A 22,317-nucleotide genomic window follows, 5' to 3' on the forward strand; every position below is an offset into this window, starting at 1 on the left:
AATGGCCGCTGGACTACACAAACATGGCCGTCATGCATTGGGCACACCGGCTACAAGAAAATGGCGGCCCCGTTCGGCACCACAACGCTCCCAGAGACCCAGGAGGGATCCCTAGGCCTCAGAAGATGGCACAGGCAGGAAGGGGGGGCCCTGGCAGGAACAGCTCCCCCCCTACAGTCGATCGAACTGTCGCTAGCAGCACACTCCCCCCCCACTCCCCCATCGCCAGCACAGCACCCTGCCCCCACCCCAGGAGGTGGACCAAACCTCCCTACAGCCCCAGCATAGAGAAGGGGGGAGGAGGGGGGTGCCTAATGGGAAGGAAGGTTACCCGGGGGTCCGACCGTCCCATGGAGGGGACCACGTCCACCCCAAAACCCTGCAGGGGTAGAGGGGGGATAGTTACTTACCATACCAGGAACCAGGCGGGCACCGCTCCAGACAGAACCTCCTCTTCATCGAAATGGGGGGCTGTCGGCCAGGAGGAACACTGCGACTCGGACCGAGACCCGGTCATATGCAACCTCGTGAGGCAGTTAAACTGGCAGGCCAGCCCCCATCCGGTGGGGCAATGCCGCGGCCGACCTAGCGCGGAGCTGGCCAGACTGGGGTGAACACTGGATCTAGATCATCCAGCCTGTCGCCCGGTTTGGCAGTTTATTGTAGATCTCACAGATAAAAAAAACAGGAGAAAAAAATCTATCTAAAAAGAAAAAATTGCCAGGACCAGAGATCCCAGAAAGGAACGAGGTCCTTACTCCTGACTAGGCAGAAAAAAATGGGGTACCTATAGCAGAGAGAGGGAGTATACCCCCTGGGACTGCCCATAAGCGTAGCTAGACTTTTTTTCTGCCTAATGTCCTACTCCTGTAGGTGGCAGTATAACCCAATCATTAAGAAGATCAGCAGGTGTTTCCATCAATGAACAAAAGAGAAATGCTGTTTTTTATTTTCCTTGCATGTCCCCCTCAGATCTGCAGCGACTGCACTTCCAAGTGCACTTGCAGTGCTTAGTGGATTTGCCTTTAGTAAATAATCCCCTTTGTGTTGTTTGGATTGCTCCAGAATCTGGAACAAACATAACATGCTGCATCTGTATACAACAAGCATAAGCACCAAATAGGCTTCTGCAGAAGTAGTTGTGTGATTGTGCTGCTCCCTACTAGTTTGTTGTAAAGCAAAATTCTTTAATAAAAAAGAAAAAAAAAAAACTGTATTTGACCTTTTTCATATCGGCAAATCATTTTTTTCCACAGAAAATCCTGCAGTCTTTTTTTTAATGAAGCTACAGAATTGTTTCCTATAGCAAAAAAATGCATCCGTTAAAGCCTAATTCAACCCTTAGTTTGAATCTGCTAGAAATTTTGCAGGTGCATCAGAACAAAGGTTTAAAACAGCTACAGAGCTCATGTTCCCTGCTGACTGGGTAGCTCAGGCACAGCAGAGGGCATGTCAGACCCTTGCAGAGAGACCACTGTTTCTCCATTGAGAACAAGGTTCATACTCGGCAGCTGCTGGCAGGGGACAGACTTTTTCCACTCAGGCTGTAGCTGCTTTAGAATGAAAAACTGTAAAACATTAAACACCTTTTGTTTTGATGTACCTGGGCTGGAATGTATTCTGTTGATTACACGAAATGTTCATTTGGGCTTTAAATGGAACATTTACATGACTGCAATGATAGCGCAAAGAACATTGCATATAGAAAAAAATAAATAAATAGTGTCTAGTTTATTAAACGTAATACCATGTTAGTAAACTATCACAACTCTAATAGTGTGTCTGCTATGCAGTTTAAGTTGTAATATATATATTATATATATTAACATTATATATTAAATAGTGCTAGCAAAATGCTAAACTGTAGTTTTTAATCTAAGAGTGGTCTTCAACAACATAGTTTTTACAGAACTCTAATGAAAAAATTGAGTGTTTCCTTAGTCCGTATGTCCCCCATCACATCTATGTTTATATGCTGTTCATTTAAATGCCATGTAAAAATGTTCTGAAGACGTTTTGTATAACATAGATCAATCTTTTTCAACCAGGGTACCTTCAGGTTTATTCAGGGTTGCATTGGCAAAATGCCTAAAAATTGCCCCAAAATTGTATACAAGGCAGCTGCTGGTGGATAAATTCTGCCTCTTAGTTATACAAAGCCACAGGTTTTTATTGTACACCATTATGACCTCCTAGCTGCCAGCATCCTAACAACCAATAATGATATCGGTTGATAAAGGAGGACATCAGGTGCCTGCACAGGACCCATGTTAATACCCGCCCCTCACCGTCAGCACTTGGGTCACCTTAGCTGAGCGAGGTAGAGAAAATGAAGCAGAAGAGAAACATTGGAATAATAGTCAGTATCAGTGTGCAAAGGTGTATTTGCTTTGGAATAAGAAATTGCCTCTAACGTTGGGTGTACTGTGTGGATGTTGCTGCTTTATGTAAAACTATTTGTTTTTTACATTCTCAAGGTTTTTTCAACTCCTTGCTCACTTGTATCATTTACAATGCTGCGACTGTTGCATGACAAGTCACGCCCCATTAACGGCAATGGAACCGTTCTAATCGGTGCAACTCAAGTCGCTCCAATGTAGAAAAAGGTTCCTGCACTACTTTTGGGAGACTTCATCATGACTTGCATTGACTTCTGTAAAAGAAGTCATATGCAAGCCGCGATGAAGTTATGCAGAGATGTTGGATTCAAAGTAGCGCAACTTTGAGTCCTGGTTCACACTTGTGCAATGCGGGGAGGCTGCGAATTCGCAGCCTGTTCCCGTATCGCAAACGCACATCTGGCAGTTCACACTGCCATATGCGATACGCAGAGGGTGTCAATTAAATGTTAACGACACCCCCAGTTTGATCGCATATCGCAGTGCGATCTGACAGTTCGCACAGGATCGGATCGCACAAGTGTGAATCACTGTGCGATCTGATCCTGATGCGGCTGGAAAAAAGGGTCATGTGCGTCTTTTGTGCGGGTGCAGTGCGAATTCAGCCATACAAAGTGTATGGCTGAATTCGCACCGCACATCCGATCGCATGTAATGAAGGAGCAGTGCGCTCCGATATTACATGCGATCGCCGCACTCACAAGAGTGTGAACCAGCCCTGAAGCCGCACTGGTGTGAACCGGCACTAAAGCTCCACAACCAACACATCAATTCTTCATTGGTTACTGTGTTTACCCAGACATTACAACATTGTTACCCTTATCACTGACCTGGACCATCTCAGTGCCCTCTGCCTTTGCATTGTTGTAGTGTGAATCGGCCTACTTGATACTGAACACAGGTAGAGTCACACACATGAAATGATAGGGCTCTGCACATTTATTGATGACAAAATAAAATAATAATATAACAGAGAGCACTAAATATTTTCCTGAAACCTGACACTTAAAGAACTTAAACATGACTTGTAATAAACAATTACTGGCTTCTTAACATCAGAAATAACATACTGTACATGGTTAATACACTGAGAAAAGGTATGGAAGGACACCTTCTATGATAGCACACTGCTTTGCATGTCTGTGGGCTCTGGAGAAGGACAGGAATGTATTCAAACATGCAGAATTATTACAGTACAGAAAACCACGAGCTTTCAGCAGGCCTCTGTTGTCTTCTGCATGCATTGCAATCATAACACTGCTGGAGGTGAGCAAATAAACTATAGATCATCAAACTGTCACCACTGCTATTTTTAGGGCAAATACAAACAGCCAACACTGTGTTCTAAAATTTAAAATAAATTTAGAGAACAGATTGTAAATGAAGTGTAGATGGCATAGCCCAAGGGGACAGGGATGTAGTATAGTGCATAAATAGGATTCTCTAGGTTTAGCTGGATGATAAGATGCATAGCAGCTGCAAAGGATAATATGGCTTTTTACCCTATTTAGCAAAGGCACTGTATAAGGCTCAATTCGCAATGGCATTTTGCAATGCTACGATTGCCAGCAGCACTTTGTGTGTACGTCCACATGCGTTCACCAGCCTGTCATTGCAGTGTACGGGCCCGGCAGCCGCTGCTATCCACACACTGCTGTCAATCTCGGCAACAGGAATCAGTAGATTCTTGCTGCTTGGGATTTGCAGCGATGCAATATACCCATGTGAATAGTGCCTAAAAGAGAGCACAGGAAAAAAAAAAAAGCTACGGTTTCTATTAAGCCAAATTTGGTCTTATAACTTTGTATTCGCAATGTATACATTCAAAGTCATCAGAACTTACACATTAGAAAGTTTGCTGCAGTTTCTCTTGCTCAAGGTTTCTGATTACACTGCTTCATACATGGCAGACACCTTAAGCCATTCACTATACATTGCTAAGCAGGAAATGTTTTATTTTTGTATAGTAAACAAGAAACTTGGAATGTAAGAACACAACTGCACAGAGGGAGAGATTTACTAAAACTTGTGCACATAGCAGCTGGTCCAGCTGTGCATGGTAGCCAATCAGCTTCTAACTTCAGCTTGTTCAATTAAGCTTTGACAATAAAACCTGGAAGCGGATTGGTTTCTATGTAGAACTGCACCAGATTTTGCACACGCCAGCTTTAGTAAATCTCCCCCTGTGGTCCCTGCACAATCTGACAAACAAAAAAACATGGAATGTTACCGAAATAATGAGTTTTGTTAAAAAAAATAAAATAAAGCTGCAGGCTAAGTTTTCCCTGTGATTTAAATAACCATCATCGTCATCCTTAAAATGTTTGACCAAAAATATAGGCAAAAGACCCCTCGTTTAAAATCTTAAATTAAAAGAAAGAAACTAAAATAGTTTGGTCTCTGACTAGCAAACTGACAGTAAGACTTTTTAGTAAGCAAAAAAAAAAAGCAGATTCCCCAATGCTAAAGACTTGGTCCAATTGTCTACCAATCAGGTTGACAAGCTGGATTCAAATTTGCTGATCTGAACAATTAAAAAATAAATTATCATTAATCAAAAATGTAGATGTATCATTGACTTCGGAGTCTGACACAGAGGTATGCCAATCCCAAACCTACCAAAGTATAAAAAGAGACTTCACTGTGAAGTATGTATGGGTAGAAATGGGAGAGACTAGTAAGAAACATCGTTCAGATACAGCTTAAATACATATAAATATATCATAGCAAAATAAAGTGTGCAGACTGGAAACATTGCATAAACATTTCTGGCCTGTGCAGAGTGGACTGTACCTGTCATGTACAAAAAAACATACGCAGTCATTTTGTGGATTTCACCTATATTTACAATTACTATAAACTGGCAGCATTACTGCATTCCTATCTCTTACTGCTACAATGTTATTTGCATATAGGAAACCGATATTGTCTGCTCTTTGTAGGTGACAGGTACACTGTAAAGGAGATTGATGTCCAAATGCTTTTATACATCTATAATGTGTAAAAGTGTATACTCAATTACCTGTTTATTGTTCTAGTGAAAACACAATGCAGCAGCAATTAAATAAATTCATCATAAATGCAGGATGAATTAGATGGGGACACAGCACTGCAACATCTCTCAATATTGTAACTCTGAAGAGAGCTCCTGAGAGTATGCAAGAAAAGCAAGACAGGCTTTGCATTTACACTTTTACATATCGATGCAAAAAAAAGCAATGATAACGGCTTTAGGTACGCCAGACAGCTTACCATAGATACAGTTATAATGTTATAAAGATGCAAGGTGCAGAAAGGCAGCATGAGAGGAATTTGCAGGACAGGTAGATGGCAGCTGCCACTGTTGGTATATGAAAAAAAAAAAAATTTGGTGCCCTCATCTGTGCTTTACCAGTTAGTGAGTCAGTGACCAGGACCAAGCATGTGCATTCCAGATGTCCTGCCCCTGGCAATAACACACGTGTCAGGTCACTGATTGGACAAAGTAGTAATGCAAGGGTGAGGATGGCAGCCATGGAAGTTGCCATTTCCAAAAAGAAAAAAAAGGTCAGCAATGACAGACTCCCCTTGTTTGCATCCTGATCCAGTTTAACCACTTTAACCAGTTTTATGGTCCCACTAAGAAGACGACACTTCATGTGTAAATGTCCCGACTCCAAATGACTTGACATGCCTGCCCACCTCATGCATACTTACATCCCACAGTGCTACTTATGTAACAAAGTATTGGATCTCTTCTACCAGCTTTGAAATGTGTGCAGCTGATGCCTTTTCCCATTATAAGACCTCTGCATCATGTTGCGTCTAGCTGAGCAGTCTATTGAAACAAGTGCTCCTCCAGAACTATTTCTATAGTTCTGCTGACAAAATCCCTCTTTGTGATTAGAGGTCTCATCAAATAACTGACAAACATGGTGGAAGATTGGGGGGGGCGGGATCTGTCACCTGCATTATGAAGACCTGGAAGAGAGAACGTCTACATGATTCATTAGGCAGTTCAGCTGACAGCATGAGAGATCAGCGGCTGGGTAAACAGTCCCATAAACCATCGACATATCTGCGCCAATTTCATTATATATGTGATTTCTCTACAACTTTCTGAAGCAAACTCAAAAATTTGACACCTTTTCTTGTTTCTTCCCCCTATAATCAGGATAAAAGTAAATAAAATATGTAAAAATGCTCTTGCTATATTAACCTTGCCAAAGCCAGAAGGCATACATTTAACATTACCAGCCCATTCCACCACAAAAGGCTTCAGTCTTTACATCACATTAGTGTTCAATCTACCTAACTGCATAAAAAAAAAACTTTTTTTAACACTTACAAGGCACTTTTTCTTATTTTGCCCAGAGCAGCCAATATTGGTCGGGCAACCTTACAAAAAAAAAAAAAAATATTTACAGTAAAAACTTAAGAAAATATAAATAGTAAAAGAAAAATAGTTCTATAATACTGTAGCAATAAGGCACTTTTTCTTCTATTTTGTGAAGTGTCCCGGCTTCTTCATCTCCCTTAACATGTGCAGCACAGTCATCTGCTGAGTGTTTTAAGTTCATCTACTCCAAGGAGCAACATACACAGCAAGGCCTGATCCGGCTCGTGGAACTGAATGTGCTAGCTCCGCCTCCAGGCATGCCGCAGAACTGCATCTGCACGTCTGAAGGGCTGATTACGGAGATCTGAAAAGATAAATCAAGTGCATAGTCAGATAATGTGCACTGAGGACAAGAGAGCTCTGTGGCTGAAGCAGGCAAAGGCGATTGTATACATGAGACTGGAAGCTTTGTAGAGTTGAGAGTCAGTGATGGAAAAGGAATATCATTAGCTGCACATATATTAGTTATTGACACAACTCCTAAGTTAAGCCTGTCTGTACTGGAAGACATTTTGTGAAGCTTTCTTTGAAGATAAACTCAACCTCATATGGATGGCAAATTTAGAATTGTTAGAACACAAAACAAACCAACTTTGTAATTAGTGTGTATTACTGGTCTCCTCATTTTCTGCTTGCAGAGACGGCTGATGTATTGATGTCAGATAGGAACATTAGGGACATGTAGATCCATGAAATGCCATTTCTGAACAAGCATTTCATAGGACAGCTGCAGGTAACAAGCTCCATTGTGCTCAGAACTGGATGTGGTCCTAAATTTCATTAGAAATGTGCTTTGTATTCCTGTCTTTCAGGCACAGTCTACTGTGAAGTTAGAGCTGATGGTAAGTTCAGAACCCACACTGGTACTGGGTACACATATTAAGTCAGAACCCACACTGGTACTGGGTACACATATTAAGTCAGAACCCACACTGGTACTGGGTACACATATTAAGTCAGAACTCACACTGGTACTGGGTACACATATTAAGTCAGAACCCACACTGGTACTGGGAACACATATTAAGTCAGAACCCACACTGGTACTGGGAACACATATTAAGTCAGAACCCACACTGGTACTGGGTACACATATTAAGTCAGAACTCACACTGGTACTGGGTACACATATTAAGTCAGAACCCACACTGGTACTGGGAACACATATTAAGTCAGAACCCACACTGGTACTGGGAACACATATTAAGTCAGAACCCACACTGGTACTGGGTACACATATTAATTCAGAAAACACACTGGTACTGGGTACACATATTAAGTCAGAACCCACAATGGTACTGGGTACACATATTAAGTCAGAACCCACACTGGTACTGGGTACACATATTAAGTCAGAACCCACACTGGTACTGGGTACACATATTAATTCAGAAAACACACTGGTACTGGGTACACATATTAAGTCAGAACCCACACTGGTACTGGGTACACATATTAATTCAGAAAACACACTGGTACTGGGTACACATATTAAGTCAGAACCCACACTGGTACTGGGTACACATATTAAGTCAGAACCCACACTGGTACTGGGTACACATATTAAGTCAGAACCCACACTGGTACTGAGTACACATATTAAGTCAGAAACCACACTGGTACTGGGTACACATATTAATGTACATAGCTCCTTGCATACTTTGCAAAGCTGGTGATAGTTCAGGGACATCTAATCTTCAAATGATCACTCATAAGATGCGTATGCCCCAGTGAACCTCAAACAAGGGTCCAAACCAGATTAATAATAAAATGAAAGCCTTTAAATCAAGGTGGCAGACCACCACTGGTCCTATAGGTCAAAATGGACACATTAAGGGGTTACTTTCTAGATACTAGAAACATTCTAGCTGTGGCCTTGCAAAAGTCCCTGCATTGTACACCATTTTTCTTGCTTCTAGCTGCTCCTAGTACTAACGCGTTCTCTTTCTTTGAGCCTAACAGCATTATCTGTTTATAAGTTCAGATCTTAATTCTGTGTGTTGGCTGATATCAACAGGCACAGCATGTCAGTCACTTAAAGCAAATGCTTGTTATAGAAGACAAATGTGGCACAAGGCAGAAGCAGCATAGCCAGCAATAGCTCTTTTACAGGAAGATCAGCTGTCCCTCTTCTTACCCTCTGCAAGAGAAAGGAAACTAAAGATGAATCTTCCTGGTATCTAATCTGAGAGATAAAATAGAAAGGAAGGTATATAACTAGGCAAATGAAAACTAAAGAGGTATATCAAGAGCAGCACTCTTCCCCCATACGGAGGGGAAAAAAATAAGTGTGCTACCACAGAACTTTCTTTCCACACAAGTTCCTATGGGGGTCACACTGTCACACTCTCTCTCTCTCCAGTGAATACAAATAAACAGCAGGAGTGCAGGACAGGCAATATTCCACACAAGCACAGCTAGCGAGGGAGATGGCTTATGATAATTATGGCCAGTTGACACTCGTACTAGTCTCGTTGTTTCCATACTCTGGGCCCAGTAAACATTTTCCCCATTACCTGGGTAAGGGCACAGCAGCATATATTAATGACCTGTGTATGAGACCAGCACTAGCTATCTCAACCAAAAGAACTGTTAGGAAGCCTTGAAGGCTACGTTCTATATAGAGCCAATATTTTAAATGCCAAAAAGACAATTGAACCTAAATTTAGTATTAATAATACAGGGGTTCATGATCTTTCACTTTGATGAGGTCTATAATATAGCATTCTTACAGAAAAATTGATAAAACAGCACAAACCTTCTCTCTATGGCTGTACACTGTGCTTTGTGTGAATATTGAATGCACTGACAGAAGAGTATGTAGCTGTCGCATGCAGTCAGATGCATCGCAGGGGATTAGTAATCATGACTACAAGGTTAAAGTGCAAGGCCTGGGCATGCATTCCAGTGTTCTTCATGACAGGCCATCCCTGGCCAGACAAGGAAGGTCACAATGCATGCAGAATTATACCTTTACATACTTTTTAAAGGCATTAGGCTTAACAGTTTGAATCCTCAAATAGGGATGTATCACAGAAGAAGCGAGAGCCTCTCTTGGCTGTTCTGGCTGTGAAGGGGACACTCTTCAGGACTGCAGCCATCAATGCAGGTTGGGGAAACAGAGAAATACATACATGGTCAAATAAGGCATACTGAAAGAGAGGTTTAGCAGCCCCCATTAGTGAGGACTATTTACATTGGAAAAGAGAGGTTTAGCAGTCCCCATTAGTGAGGACTATTTACATTGGGGCAGGAAGGAGAAAAAAGACAATTTTAGAGAGAGAACTGTAAGAAAGCATTAAATTAACTCACTTGCTAATTAAAACACCCACCTGTTATTATGTCCTCAATGGTTCCATCCTTTCCTTCATACACCGGTCGATGGTCCTTAGCTTGTCGCCGCCGCAGCTCTGCTATCAGATCTTGTTGTTGCCGTTTATTTTTCTGAACTGGAGCCTAGAGAAATAAAAATGGTGTGCAAAACATTAGATACATTTCCTCCTTCATTCAGTAAAAATGACTTTAAAAAAATAGACATTCATATCAACCCATAGTCCTTATTTTATTTACATGAAAAAAATCCAGATATTTCCTGAGGACAGATCTAAACACTAATACCGGATGAATATGAGGATTACCCTAGAATCAGGGCTGATCAAACTTTCCACACAAAGGGCCAGTTTATTCCCCCTCAGACTGTAGGAGGGCCAGACAGTGACCAGTGTGATTAGAAAATGGTGCAATGCGGGAACCCTACGAATCCAGTGCGGGTTCCCGCATCGCACCCGACTCGCAGGCAGTTCACACTGCCATATGCGAACTGCTGGGAGTGTCCATACAAAGTTAATGACACCCCCAGATTAGTTTGCATATCGCAGTGCGAACTGTCAATTCAGACAGGAATTGGATCGCATGGGTGTGAACACCCATGCGATCAGATTCTGGTACGGACCAAAAAAAAGGGTCCTGCATGGCTTTGGACCGAATGCAATGCAAAGTCAGCCGTACAATCTGTATGGCTGAAATTGCATCGCGAAGACATCGCATGTGATTTGCAAAGCAGTGTGGTGCGAATCACATGCAATGTCTTTCATCACACCAGTGTAAACCGGCCCTTAGCCGAAGGATTAGAGCCCCATTTTTGGTATCAGTGGGAGGAATTGCCCCTCATCATTGGTGTCAGTGGAAGGAATAGTGCTCCATCACCGGTGTCAGCGGGAGGAATAGTGCTCCATCACCGGTGTCAGTGGGAGGAATAATGCTCCATCACCGGTGTCAGCGGGAGGAATAGTGCCCCATCGCCGGTGTCAGTGGGAGGAATAATGCTCCATCACCGGTGTCAGTGGGAGGAATAATGCTCCATCACCGGTGTCAGCGGGAGGAATAATGCTCCATCACCGGTGTCAGTGGGAGGAATAATGCTCCATCACCGGTGTCAGTGGGAGGAATAATGCTCCATCACCGGTGTCAGTGGGAGGAATAGTGCCCCATCACCGGTGTCAGTGGGAGGAATAGTGCCCCATCGCCAGTGTCAGTGGGAGGAATAGTGCCCCATCGCCAGTGTCAGTGGGAGGAATAGTGCCCCATCGCCAGTGTCAGTGGGAGGAATAGTGCCCCATCGCCGGTGTCAGCGGAAGGAATAGTGCCCCATTGCCGGTGTCAGCGGGAGGAATAGTGCCCCATCGCCGGTGTCAGTGGGAGGAATAGTGCCCCATCGCCGGTGTCAGTGGGAGAAATAGTGCCCTATCACCGGTGTCAGTGAAAGGAATAATGCCCCATCGCTGGTGTCAGTGGGAGGAATAATGCCCCAAGGGCTAGATAGATCCAAGCAAAAGGCCGCATCTGGCCCGCAGGCCACAGTTTGGAAACCACTGCCTAGATGGATGGCAATCCTCTAAGGTGGCTATAGTGTCTCTATAAATGAGACAAAGGGTTATCCAGTTAGATCATAAAAACATTATAAGGAACAACTCTTATCAAAAAAGCAATCAGTTAATTATATTATTTAATAAAAGCACACAGATTTTATTCTTCTCTTCGCAATCTTTTATCTCTTTAGTGGCCCATGTTCAAAAGACACTGTTAAGTGCCGGTTGACACTAGGTCGCTCCGACTTCGGGGGCGACCTGTGAAGTCGCGTGCACCGAGACTTCGGCGCGACTTGCACGGACTTCATATAATGAATGTCTATGCAAGTCGCTCCGAGGTCGCCCCGAAGTAGTACAGGACCCTTTTTCTAAGTCGGAGCGACTTGTGTCGCTCCTATTAGAACGGGTCCTGTAGCACTGCATGGACCGTGACGGACCGTGACTTGTCAGGCTGACAAGTCGCGGTAGTGTGAATGGACACTAAAGCTTTCATGCTGAAGAATAAATACCAGCAAATCTTAATTACGATAAATACATTGATGGCATTGATGGCCTTTCCCAATATGACCATTCAAAACCCTGCAGGACAAAATCGCACAGCAATCGCGGAAAACCACAACGCACAATGCTCGTTGCCCCAAAAGAAGCTTTTCCTTCTTTTTTGGCAACAAGCTTCACGCTCTGCTTTTAGCTGCATGATTTATCTTGTGATAATTGAAGCAAAACTGTGATTTAGGTGCCATTGAAAATGAATGACACCCGAACATGCCATTTGCGATTGTAGTGTGAATTGAGGTCGCGGGCAAAATTGCAGCAATTCTGCCTGAGATCCCAAAATATATCATACAATAGAAGTGTTGCACTAAACCACATAAATGAGCATGTGTAAATAACGAAATTCCACATTTAAACAGTCTCATTAATAGACCAAAAATTCAAACGAAATGATAACACGTGAAGAAACTCTTGCACTTACTTTTAAGATCAGATGTAAAACCTCCACCAAATGAAATAACCGCCACCACCAATAAAGAAGGACTCTTACCAAAGAGCCTGCATCCTCTATTATGGAATGTCTCATAGGCTTAAGATGTTATCTCCAGCTCTTTAACACAGGTTGGGACACAGAGAAATCAGCTCCAAGCAGACCCCAAGATGATTACAATCCTCTTACATCTGGCCGGCCGATTGCAGACAATGTTCCCAAAGGAAAAAATCGCCAATAGTTTAAAGCCTCTTACGAGTTGCGTTTATTAAAAAGTAATGCACTTACATATTTCTAAAGATAAACTTAAATTCAAATATGGCCGCCATTAAAACATCTGGGTAGCGCAATGACTGGAATGTGTAGCTCTGCCCAGGGCAGAGCTACACATTCCAGTCATCACGCTTCCCGGATGTTTCTAATGGCTGCCATATTTGAATTTCTTATATATTTTTTTTTGTTCAATGCTGAGTTTACCTTTGGAAATATGTAAGTGCATTACTTGTTATTAAACGCATACACTATTGCCGTTTTTTTTATTCATATTTTTTTTTTTCATTTATTCATTTTTATTCTTTTATCAAGAGCGCAATATTTGTTTTATAATGAGATCACAAAATGCCAAATGTGAATAAAACCTTATATCGCACCACGTTTCATGCGGTCCAGTTGCGGTGATTTCTTTGAAAAGTAGTGCATGCACTACTTTTTGTGCAATCCAGTGCGATTTCAGCTCATTCAAATGAATGGACTGAAGCTGCACCGCACTGAGTCACAGAGCTATCGCACAGAAATGCAGACTGCATTCCTGTGCAATTCAAGTGTGAACCGACCCGAGGTAGTTTTATACCTTTAAATTGTAAGTTCTCACAAGCAGGGACCTTCTAACACTCTTGTCTTGAATTGCATTGTAACTGATCTGCCTCCCTTTATTTTATAAAGTGCTGAGCAAACGGCTGGCTATATCAAAACCCCATTCTAATATATTCAGGGGCACTACCAATCACGACTGCAACTATAACCTCTTTCCCTGTGCTCTGTCACCTTTCATCACAGGCCCAAGCATTGTTTTGTTCTGATTTAACTTGTCTGCATTCTGGGCTGTACATTGGTAGTACAACATGACTACAAACAGATCAGAACTGAGAACAACTAGGAAGGCATCACTTCATAAACCTGCTTGACACAATGTCCTCCTGATAGCAGAAGCAATGATAGTGCTTGCATCTCAGTGTACAGGACCATTTGTGCCACAGTCCATGGTGCTTAGAGGCACTTTAGCCATGTAGACCATACCTTAGGGTCCATCTTCTTTGCTTCTTGTGCCAATAACTTCTCTCGCATAACTTCCTCCTGCTTCTTGCGCATCTCATTCCCAAGATCAGCTTCCTATTTGGTTAAACAGCACAAATCAGTCGGGTTATTAGTTTCATGACAGAGTCATATTACTCAAATACATCTCTGTATACATAAATGAATAGACTTTATAAAGAAAATACACTAAGGTAAATAATATGGACTGGCAGCATAGTTCCATTCATATATACGGACTATGTGACTTCACCACTTGTTCAATTGTCAGCTTCAGGGCATGTTCACACTTGACTAAACCTCTAACACTTCACAAATGCTCCTATAGCGTTAGTATGGGCGTCAGACTTGCGTCAATGAGCTTTAGTATGGGCGTTAAACTGGCATTTTACAAGTGATAATGGCAAGTTAAAACCACTCCTCAAAGCGCCCTATGTTTTGAAGCATTTGATGAGCGTTTAAACTGCTTCACAATGGAAAGTGACATTACAGGAAATAAACTAATTTTATTGCCCCGCAAATGCCTAAGTACAATATAAACAGTGCACAATATAATACCTGAACCCCGGCCAGAGCATTTGTGAAGCGTTACCATAAACTTGAATGGGAGGTGTTGAAAGGCTTCAAACGCCTCCTGACTCGACATGAGGCTTTAATTTTGAAGCAAAGCAACACTAACGCTTCATGTTTTGATAGTGTGAACAGCACTGTGTGCTGTCTATTATATCATTTGCATAGGTTATTGAGGGGCGTTTTTAAACGCCCCTCAAACACCTGCTTTTAATGCCAGTGTGAACTTAGCCTAAGGCTCTGTTCACATCTGGATGATTTGAATCACGGGCTGAATTCCAAATCGCAGGACATGTGTGCCATTCCATTACTTCTTAATGGCAGCCCAATTGTGCCAGGATTTTGCTGCCAACGTTGCACGCTCAATCATGCTGCAATCACGGCAAATCACAACGCAGGAGCTTCTTTTGAGCAACAGCACCACGCGTTTGCGATTGCAGCACGATTTGTGGCGCGACTAGGTTGCCATTAAGGAGTAATGGCATTGCACACGTGTCTTGCGATTTGCCGCAAATTGGAATTATAGGCAGAATCGCGCCCAGGTGTGAACGGAGGCTTAGCGTCTTAAGAAAGATGAACTGTGATCCATCAAAACCTTGAAACTGTGGCCCCTTCCTGTTCCAACATAAGTGCACACCAATGCACAAAGCAAGGTCCATAAATACATGGATGAGTGAGTTTGGGGTGGAGGAACTTGACTGGCCTGCACCTCAACCTGATAGAACACTTTTGGAATTAATTAGAGCGCAGACTGAGCCAGGCCTTCTCTCCAATATCAGTGCCTGAATTCTGGAAGAATGGTCAAACATTCCCATAGATACACTCCTAAACCTTGTGGACAGCCTTCCTAGAAGAGTTGAAGCTGTTATAGCTGCAAAGAGTGGGTCAACTCAATAATGAACCCTACTTACTAAGACTGGGATGCCAGTAAAGTTTATGTGCGTGTAAAGGCAGGTGTCCCAATACTTTTGACAATATAGAGTATATAATGGTTGCACCAATACCGATATACCTTTGTGGTGCGATTTGAGCCATACAAAATGAATGGGCTCATATCGAACATGATTTGAACAGGAATGCAGTGTGATTTCCCAGACTTGTCATCGTGATTTCAGCCTGGGTTCACACAGGAGCGGTACTGGAAACTGCATACGATTTGGAGAGGAATTGCACCGCATTCCTGTTCAAATTGCATGCAACTCTCTACAGTGTGATTTGGGCCCATTCATTTTGTATGGGCTAAAATCGCACCACAAAAGGTATCGGTACTCCGTATCAGTGAGTAATTAAAAAAGTATTGGTACTTGTACTCACCGGTAAAAAAAACGGTATTGGTGCAACCCTAATATACAGAGGAAAGAGAACAAGATATGGGGAGAGTTGATTCTTATACAAAACTAAATGTATGTCTAACGTTATCAACCATCCTCTATGTGTTTATAATAAAGATCATTTACTGCATTTCTAGTTTGTGCAAACGCAATTCATTACACATAAGTATGTGTGACCCCGCTCAGACTGCTGTGGCTCTTCATTTAGACGCCTACGTGGAGCATGCGATTGTGATAGCACTCCAGTAGGGCGACAAAGCGAAGCGGTTTCTGGACACAAGTGGACCAAAGGGCAGTTTCCCTAGTTAATATATCCACAAGGATCCATCTCTCCTTGCTGCATTCCTACTTAATGGACAAGAAGTTATTCGGTCACTAGGTAGGTGGCCACACCCTAAGAACCTTTTCCTGTTGGAACAATGGCAGGAAAGAGCCTGTCTTCTTTGCTCTAAGGACACAATAAACTACACAGGTGCTTATAAACGCTAAGTAAAGGCGCATGCCAGTATGTGGCACAGGGTTTAGCAAGTATACCTTGTATGATTTGATGAAACGAGCGAATACTGGAAAGAACACGGAGGGCGGCGTTGTCTTTGGATTTTCTCCAAAGTAAAGCACCACAGCTGCGTATGCTTCCTGCAAAGAAAAAAAAAATCAGAGATCTGGAGATACTACTCCCTTCCAAAGGCTTATAGAACTTCACAAGTCTACATTTCCTGCAGGCACAGTGAAGGGAAGGGTGGGAGGGAGGAATCACAGTGGGACGGATTGCTAAAAATACCCAGACAGAACATTCAAATAAGGCAGGAAAAAACAAGTGATAGAGGCAAACAATACACGCAACTGAAAAAAAAAAAAAAAGTTATTTTGTCACAATGTAAGAAAGCAAGACGAATGCCTGTATAGACCAGTATACCAATATGGTTCTAGCTGCATCATTGAAAAAGGGAAACATCTGGACTGATGCCACTGAGTCCATTATAGAAGTCCGCTAACCTTTCAAGCTGAACTTTAGAGGCACAAAACTTTCCGATAAATATATCCATTTGCCACAATAGATATGAATTCACTTTGTGTGCCTTTGCAGACATTACCTTTTCAAGTAGCAGTAACACATCATTGGCTGCACATAGCCTGTGCAGAAAGCAGAGCTTTGGGTGGGACCTAGTGGGTCCAAGAAACTACAGAAGGTGGCAAATAGAAGACCAGTCACCCTGCACAAAGACCGAGAGCAGCGGTGACTGGTCTTTATTACAGGAAACTCCTGCACAGAGGAAAAGTGTAGGTAGGAGATATTGCATGCTGGATTACTGCACATAGCTAAAGGAAATATACAAAGGACAAAAAGATTCAACAACCAATACACATAGCTATTGTTTTTAGACACATTGTGTTTTATTGGGATTTTAGCTTTAAAGTGATATTATAGCTTCAAGTTTAATAAAACAAAAGATTTCAAATTTAAATAACATAATAAACATGTTATACTTACCTGCTCTGTACAATGGTATCGCACAGAGCAGACCTGATCCTCTTCTTCTGGGGTCTCCCGCCTATGCTTCTGGCTCTATGGCGAGTGCCCCCTTAGAAAGCTGTTTTCTAGGGGCACTCGTGCAGGCTCGCTTCCAAGAGCTGCCCTCTCTGTGGCTATAGACGCAGACAGTGCAGTTCTGGCCCCCTCCCTCATCACAGGATTTGATCGACAGCAGTGGGAAGCAATCGAGATAAGTATAAGTGGGGGAGGGGGGATCCTGCAGCACAGACAGTTTTTGTACCTTAATGCATTGAATGTATTAGGCATAAAAACATTAAGGCTTTAAAATCACTTTAACCTCAGAATTATTACCATAATAGCTGGACGTCTAGATTTCCAGTTAGTCATCTAACATCAGTCATGCCCATGATTAAAAAAGCATATTTTGTACCATGTGCAAAAAAATTGGTTTGGTGCCACACCACATACGGAATGCAATACTGACTCATTCTTGTACCTTTTAAAATTGGCATCAAGAAAAATGTTCCTCCCACTCCAACTTCCTTCTCATTCACCCCAACCCCATCTACCTTCTCATTCATTAATAAGGATTGCTGTTTTGTAAAGCCATCTCAATATCTCAAAGCTACTTACAGTATCTCACAAAACCCCTCACATTTTTGTAAATATTTTATTATGTCTTTTCATGTGACAACACTGAAGAAATGACACTTTCCTACAATGTAAAGTAGTGAGTGTACAGCTTGTATAACAGTGTAAATTTGCTGCCCACTCAAATTAGCTCAACACAGCCATTAATGTCTAAATCGCTGGCAGCAAAAGTGAGTACACCCCTAAGTAAAAATGTCCAAATTGGGCCCAATCAGCCATTTTCCTTCCCCACTGTCATGTGACTCGTTAGTGTTACAAGGTTTGAATGGTGAGCAGGTGTGTTAAATTTGGTGTTATCGCTCTCACGCTCTCATACTGGTCACTGGAAGTTCAACATGGCACCTCATGGCAAAGAACTGTCTGAGGATCTGAAAAAAAGAATTGTTGCTCTACATAAAGATTGCCTAGGCTATAAGAAGATTACCAAGACCCTGAAACTGAGCTGCAGCACGGTGGCCAAGATCATACAGAAGTTTAACAGGACAGGTTCCACTCAGAACAGGCCTTGCCATGGGCGACCAAAGAAGTTGAGTGCACGTGCTCAGCGTCATATCCAGAGGATGTCTTTGGCAAAAAGACGTATGAGTGCTGCCAGCATTGCTGCGGAGGTTGAAGTGGTTGGGGGTCAGTCTGTCAGTGCCCAGACCATACGCCGCACATTTCATCAAATTGGTCTGCATGGCTGTCGTCCCAGAAAGAAGTCTCTTCTAAAGATGATGCACAAGAAAGCCCAAAAACAGTTTGCTGAAGACAAGCAGACTAAGGACATGAATTACTGGAACCATTTCCTGTGGTCTGATAAGACCAAGATAAACTTATTTGGTTCAGATGGTGTCAAGCGTGTGTGGTGGCAATTAGGTGAGGAGTACAAAAGGCAAGCGTGTCTGGCCAACAGTCAAGCATGGCGGTGGGAGTGTCATGGTCTGGGGCTCCATGAGTGCTGCCGGCACTGGGGATCCACAGTTCATTGAGGGAACCATGAATGCCAACATGTACTGTGACATACTGAAGCAGAGCATGATCCCGTCCCTTCAGAGACTGGGCTGCAGGGCAGTATTTCAACATAACGACCCCAAACACACCTCCAAGATGACCATTGCCTTGCTATAGAAGCTGAGGGTAAAGGTGATGGACTGGCCAAGCATTTCTCCAGACTTAAACCCTATTGAGCATCTGTGGGGCATCCTCAAACTGAAGGTGGAGGAGCGCAAGGTCTCTAACATTCCCCAGCTCCGTGATGTCGTCATGAAGGAGTGGAAGAGGACTCTAGTGGCAACCTGTCAAGCTCTGGTGAACTCCATGGCCAAGAGGGTTAAGGCAGTGCTGGAAAATAATCATGGATACACAAAATATGGACATTTTCACTTAGGGGTGTACTTACTTTTATTGCCAGCGATTTGAACATTAATGGCTGTGTGTTGAGTTATTTTGAGGGGACAGAAAATTTACACTGTTATACAAGCTGTACACTCACTACTTTACATTGTAGCAAAGTGTCATTTCTTCAGTGTTGTCACATGAAAAGATATAATAAAATATTTACAAAAATGTGAGGGGTGTACTCACTTTTGTGAGGTACTTTATGTCACTCCTATTACTGTTGCAAGACTGTAGCTTTTTCAGCTCTTCTTTATAAATTGCCTAACTTCCTTTCCTTACAGCTCCTAGTATCTAAAATGTGTTCGCATGACAGCACCACACGCTACTCTCTTAAATCTCCTTCCTATGCTCAGGTTTCTGCCCCAACCAATACTGCAAGGTGCACAATGCATGGGATATGTACAGGTAGCAAAGTTGATAGACTTTTTTATTTCTAACACATTTATAGTTACAATTCTGCTTACTACAGGACAGTTCTTTTGGTAAAACACATGGGAATACATTAAAAGTATATATAAACCCTATCAATAAACTTAATTTCCTTGCTAAAATTTGGTCTGGTAAATATACAATCCAAAGCATTATATTATATCTGTTCAATAGGTGCAAAACCTGTTAATCGTGTCAGAAATCATGTGCTGTCCTGTGTTTATCTGAAGCAGCGTGTTATCAGCTCTGCTCAGCTCACTTCTGGACTACAGAACACCTCCTTCTATGTTACAGAGATGAAGAAAATGGGAGAAATTCTGTAGAGTCCCACCATACTTCCTGTACCCCTAAAATACTTCTTATCCTAGTAGGACCATGTTACTCATCTGTAGATACAATACAGTAAAGATCCTAGACCGGCTTCTGTCAAACGAACATGCTGGAAAATCAACATAAGATCAGTGCTGAAGGACAATGGCCGCAAGCGCTAATCACTGTGTTCTGGTGGGAAAAGGGGCAGTGCCGCTGGGTTAAACTAAAAACAATTTCCCATGTGCACCCAGCATAAGAGAGCATTGTCATGCTAGGACAAAAAATGTATTGCTTGTAGCATCACCAGGTGAAAATAAAGGGAAAACACCAGAAAGAAAACGAAATAAAGACGCTAATATTAGATGCACGATAATAATTTTCTACCTGTACATACCTGGATTAAAGGTTAGTTAATATTTAATTTTAGCGTTGCTTAGAATATTATTCACTGTCACAAAGTGGCATTCATCGATGCACTAACCTCTGCTGTTTTGGCATCCTTCTGAATCTTGTCCAGTTTTCCTTCATTTCCACTCACAAAGTTCCTGAGAACACTATTGTCATGATGACTGCTCTCCTTGCGAATTAGGTCCATTCCTTTCCCAAGCTCCTTTACATCCATAAGGACGTTTTCAAGAGACACTGGACAAAGTAGAAATGAGACAAGATTTGCTGTGTGTATCTCAGATGGGGAGATACCCCCTCACTTCATGTACAAGTGACACTGTTAGGGACTGATGGAGTTTTTTGGACAGGAAGGAAGGGAAAAACCCATTCTATGACGGTGCTGGACAGAGGTTCTAAATGTTCCCTTTTTATCCAAAAATAAAAGTTTTGTGTGGAATGGCTTTTAAAAAACAGCACTGTACTGAGAGGCAACATACACACACCAACAGAAAACAGCTTTGAGCAGTTTGTTGCAGCCAGACTAATGAAAGATTTCTTACTGGTCGTATTGGACTGTCGGAAGTTCTTACCTGCTGCTGCCTTCTCCACAAAGTGAAGCTCATTGTAGAATGTGGCCACCTCAGGATACTTCTCCTTGGAAATTAGGGCAATGTAGTTAAGCAATGTCATCTTCCGGTCTGTTGACTTTGTGTCTTGCAGCTGGATCAGATGGTGAATTGTGATGCAGAAGAGAAATACATTATAGTTATAGCCTTAGCTCTGTGAGTAAAGAGTAGTGCCCTACCAGTCAGCCATTCCAACATACCAAGTCTAAGCTCTGTAGTTTGAACCCATAGACCGATCCTCTCTTGCTGCTGTTCATGTAGTTACCCAAAGCAAGGATTATCTAAAAAGGAATAAAATAAAATATTCCCAAATGAAAAATGGCTTTTAATGCATTGATGTTTATCAGTTTACTTGGGTCTTCTCAAACCCTCACTCACCTCTAGCATTTGTTTCAGCTTCGGAGAAGATTTGACTGAAGCAGAAGCTGCAATCACTGCATTCAGTTGCTGGGAAGAGGAAGTTACATATGTCAGAACAGGTTAAATGTTACTTCAGAAACAGCAATGGCAACATAAAACTGGAGTGGATCCCAAAATCAGATCTTAAATATACTGGCATCTGAAGGCCTATATTAAGATTTGCAGTTCGATCGCTTCAGGACCTAGAGCAGTGATGTTAAATATTGGCACCCCAGATGTTTTGGAACTACATTTCCCATGATGCAGAGTGCATGAGCATTGTGGGAAATGTAGTTCCAAAACATCTGGGGTGCCAAGGTTCGCCATCACTGACCTAGAGCATACCTCATATGTCATAGTCTCCCTCCCCACTGAGCGAACCCCCATGTGTTTAGCTTCCAGGACCTGCTGTCACTTTGATTGCTGTAGTCCTGATATGAGTAATAATACTATAAGCAGCGGTTATAGCACTTCAAACACGTATTTCTGCGCTGTGTTTTTTAATGTAAGCAAACACTGATACAACGTATATAGGAAAACAATGTTTAACAGCCCATTCAGACTGGCGCGACAGGATTTTGTGGGGCGACCTGTGAAGTCGCAGTGCACAGCGTGCACCGTGACCTCGGCGCGACTTGCACGGACTTCATATAATTGAAGTCAATGCAAGTCGCCTCCAGGTCGCCCCAAAGTAGTACAGGACCCTTTTTCTAAGTCGGAGCGACTTGTGTCGCTCCTATTAGAACAGGTCCTGTACTATTCAATGGCGAGCGACCGACCACGACTTGTCAGACGA

At 42.5% G+C, this 22,317-nt stretch overlaps 1 protein-coding gene across 1 annotated transcript in view; it reads right to left on the bottom strand.

Annotated features, from left to right (window-relative positions):
- Nucleotides 1-6,316: 6,316 nt before the first annotated feature.
- FMNL3 (formin like 3) overlaps nt 6,317-22,317 on the bottom strand; it is a 188,686-nt gene continuing 172,685 nt past the window's right edge. The window contains exons 19-27 of the mRNA XM_082244917.1: nt 21,501-21,569; nt 21,323-21,403; nt 21,087-21,216; nt 20,591-20,751; nt 16,377-16,478; nt 13,927-14,019; nt 10,110-10,233; nt 9,759-9,868; nt 6,317-7,081 (exon numbers count right to left, since the gene is read on the bottom strand). Of these exons, the coding sequence (XP_082101043.1) occupies nt 9,777-9,868; nt 10,110-10,233; nt 13,927-14,019; nt 16,377-16,478; nt 20,591-20,751; nt 21,087-21,216; nt 21,323-21,403; nt 21,501-21,569 (852 nt within the window). The 3' untranslated portion in view covers nt 6,317-7,081; nt 9,759-9,776. The remainder of the gene's footprint in view (nt 7,082-9,758; nt 9,869-10,109; nt 10,234-13,926; nt 14,020-16,376; nt 16,479-20,590; nt 20,752-21,086; nt 21,217-21,322; nt 21,404-21,500; nt 21,570-22,317) is intronic.

This window comes from Pelophylax lessonae (genome assembly GCF_965119305.1).
Source record: "Pelophylax lessonae genome assembly, chromosome: 2".
NCBI lineage: Eukaryota > Metazoa > Chordata > Amphibia > Anura > Ranidae > Pelophylax > Pelophylax lessonae.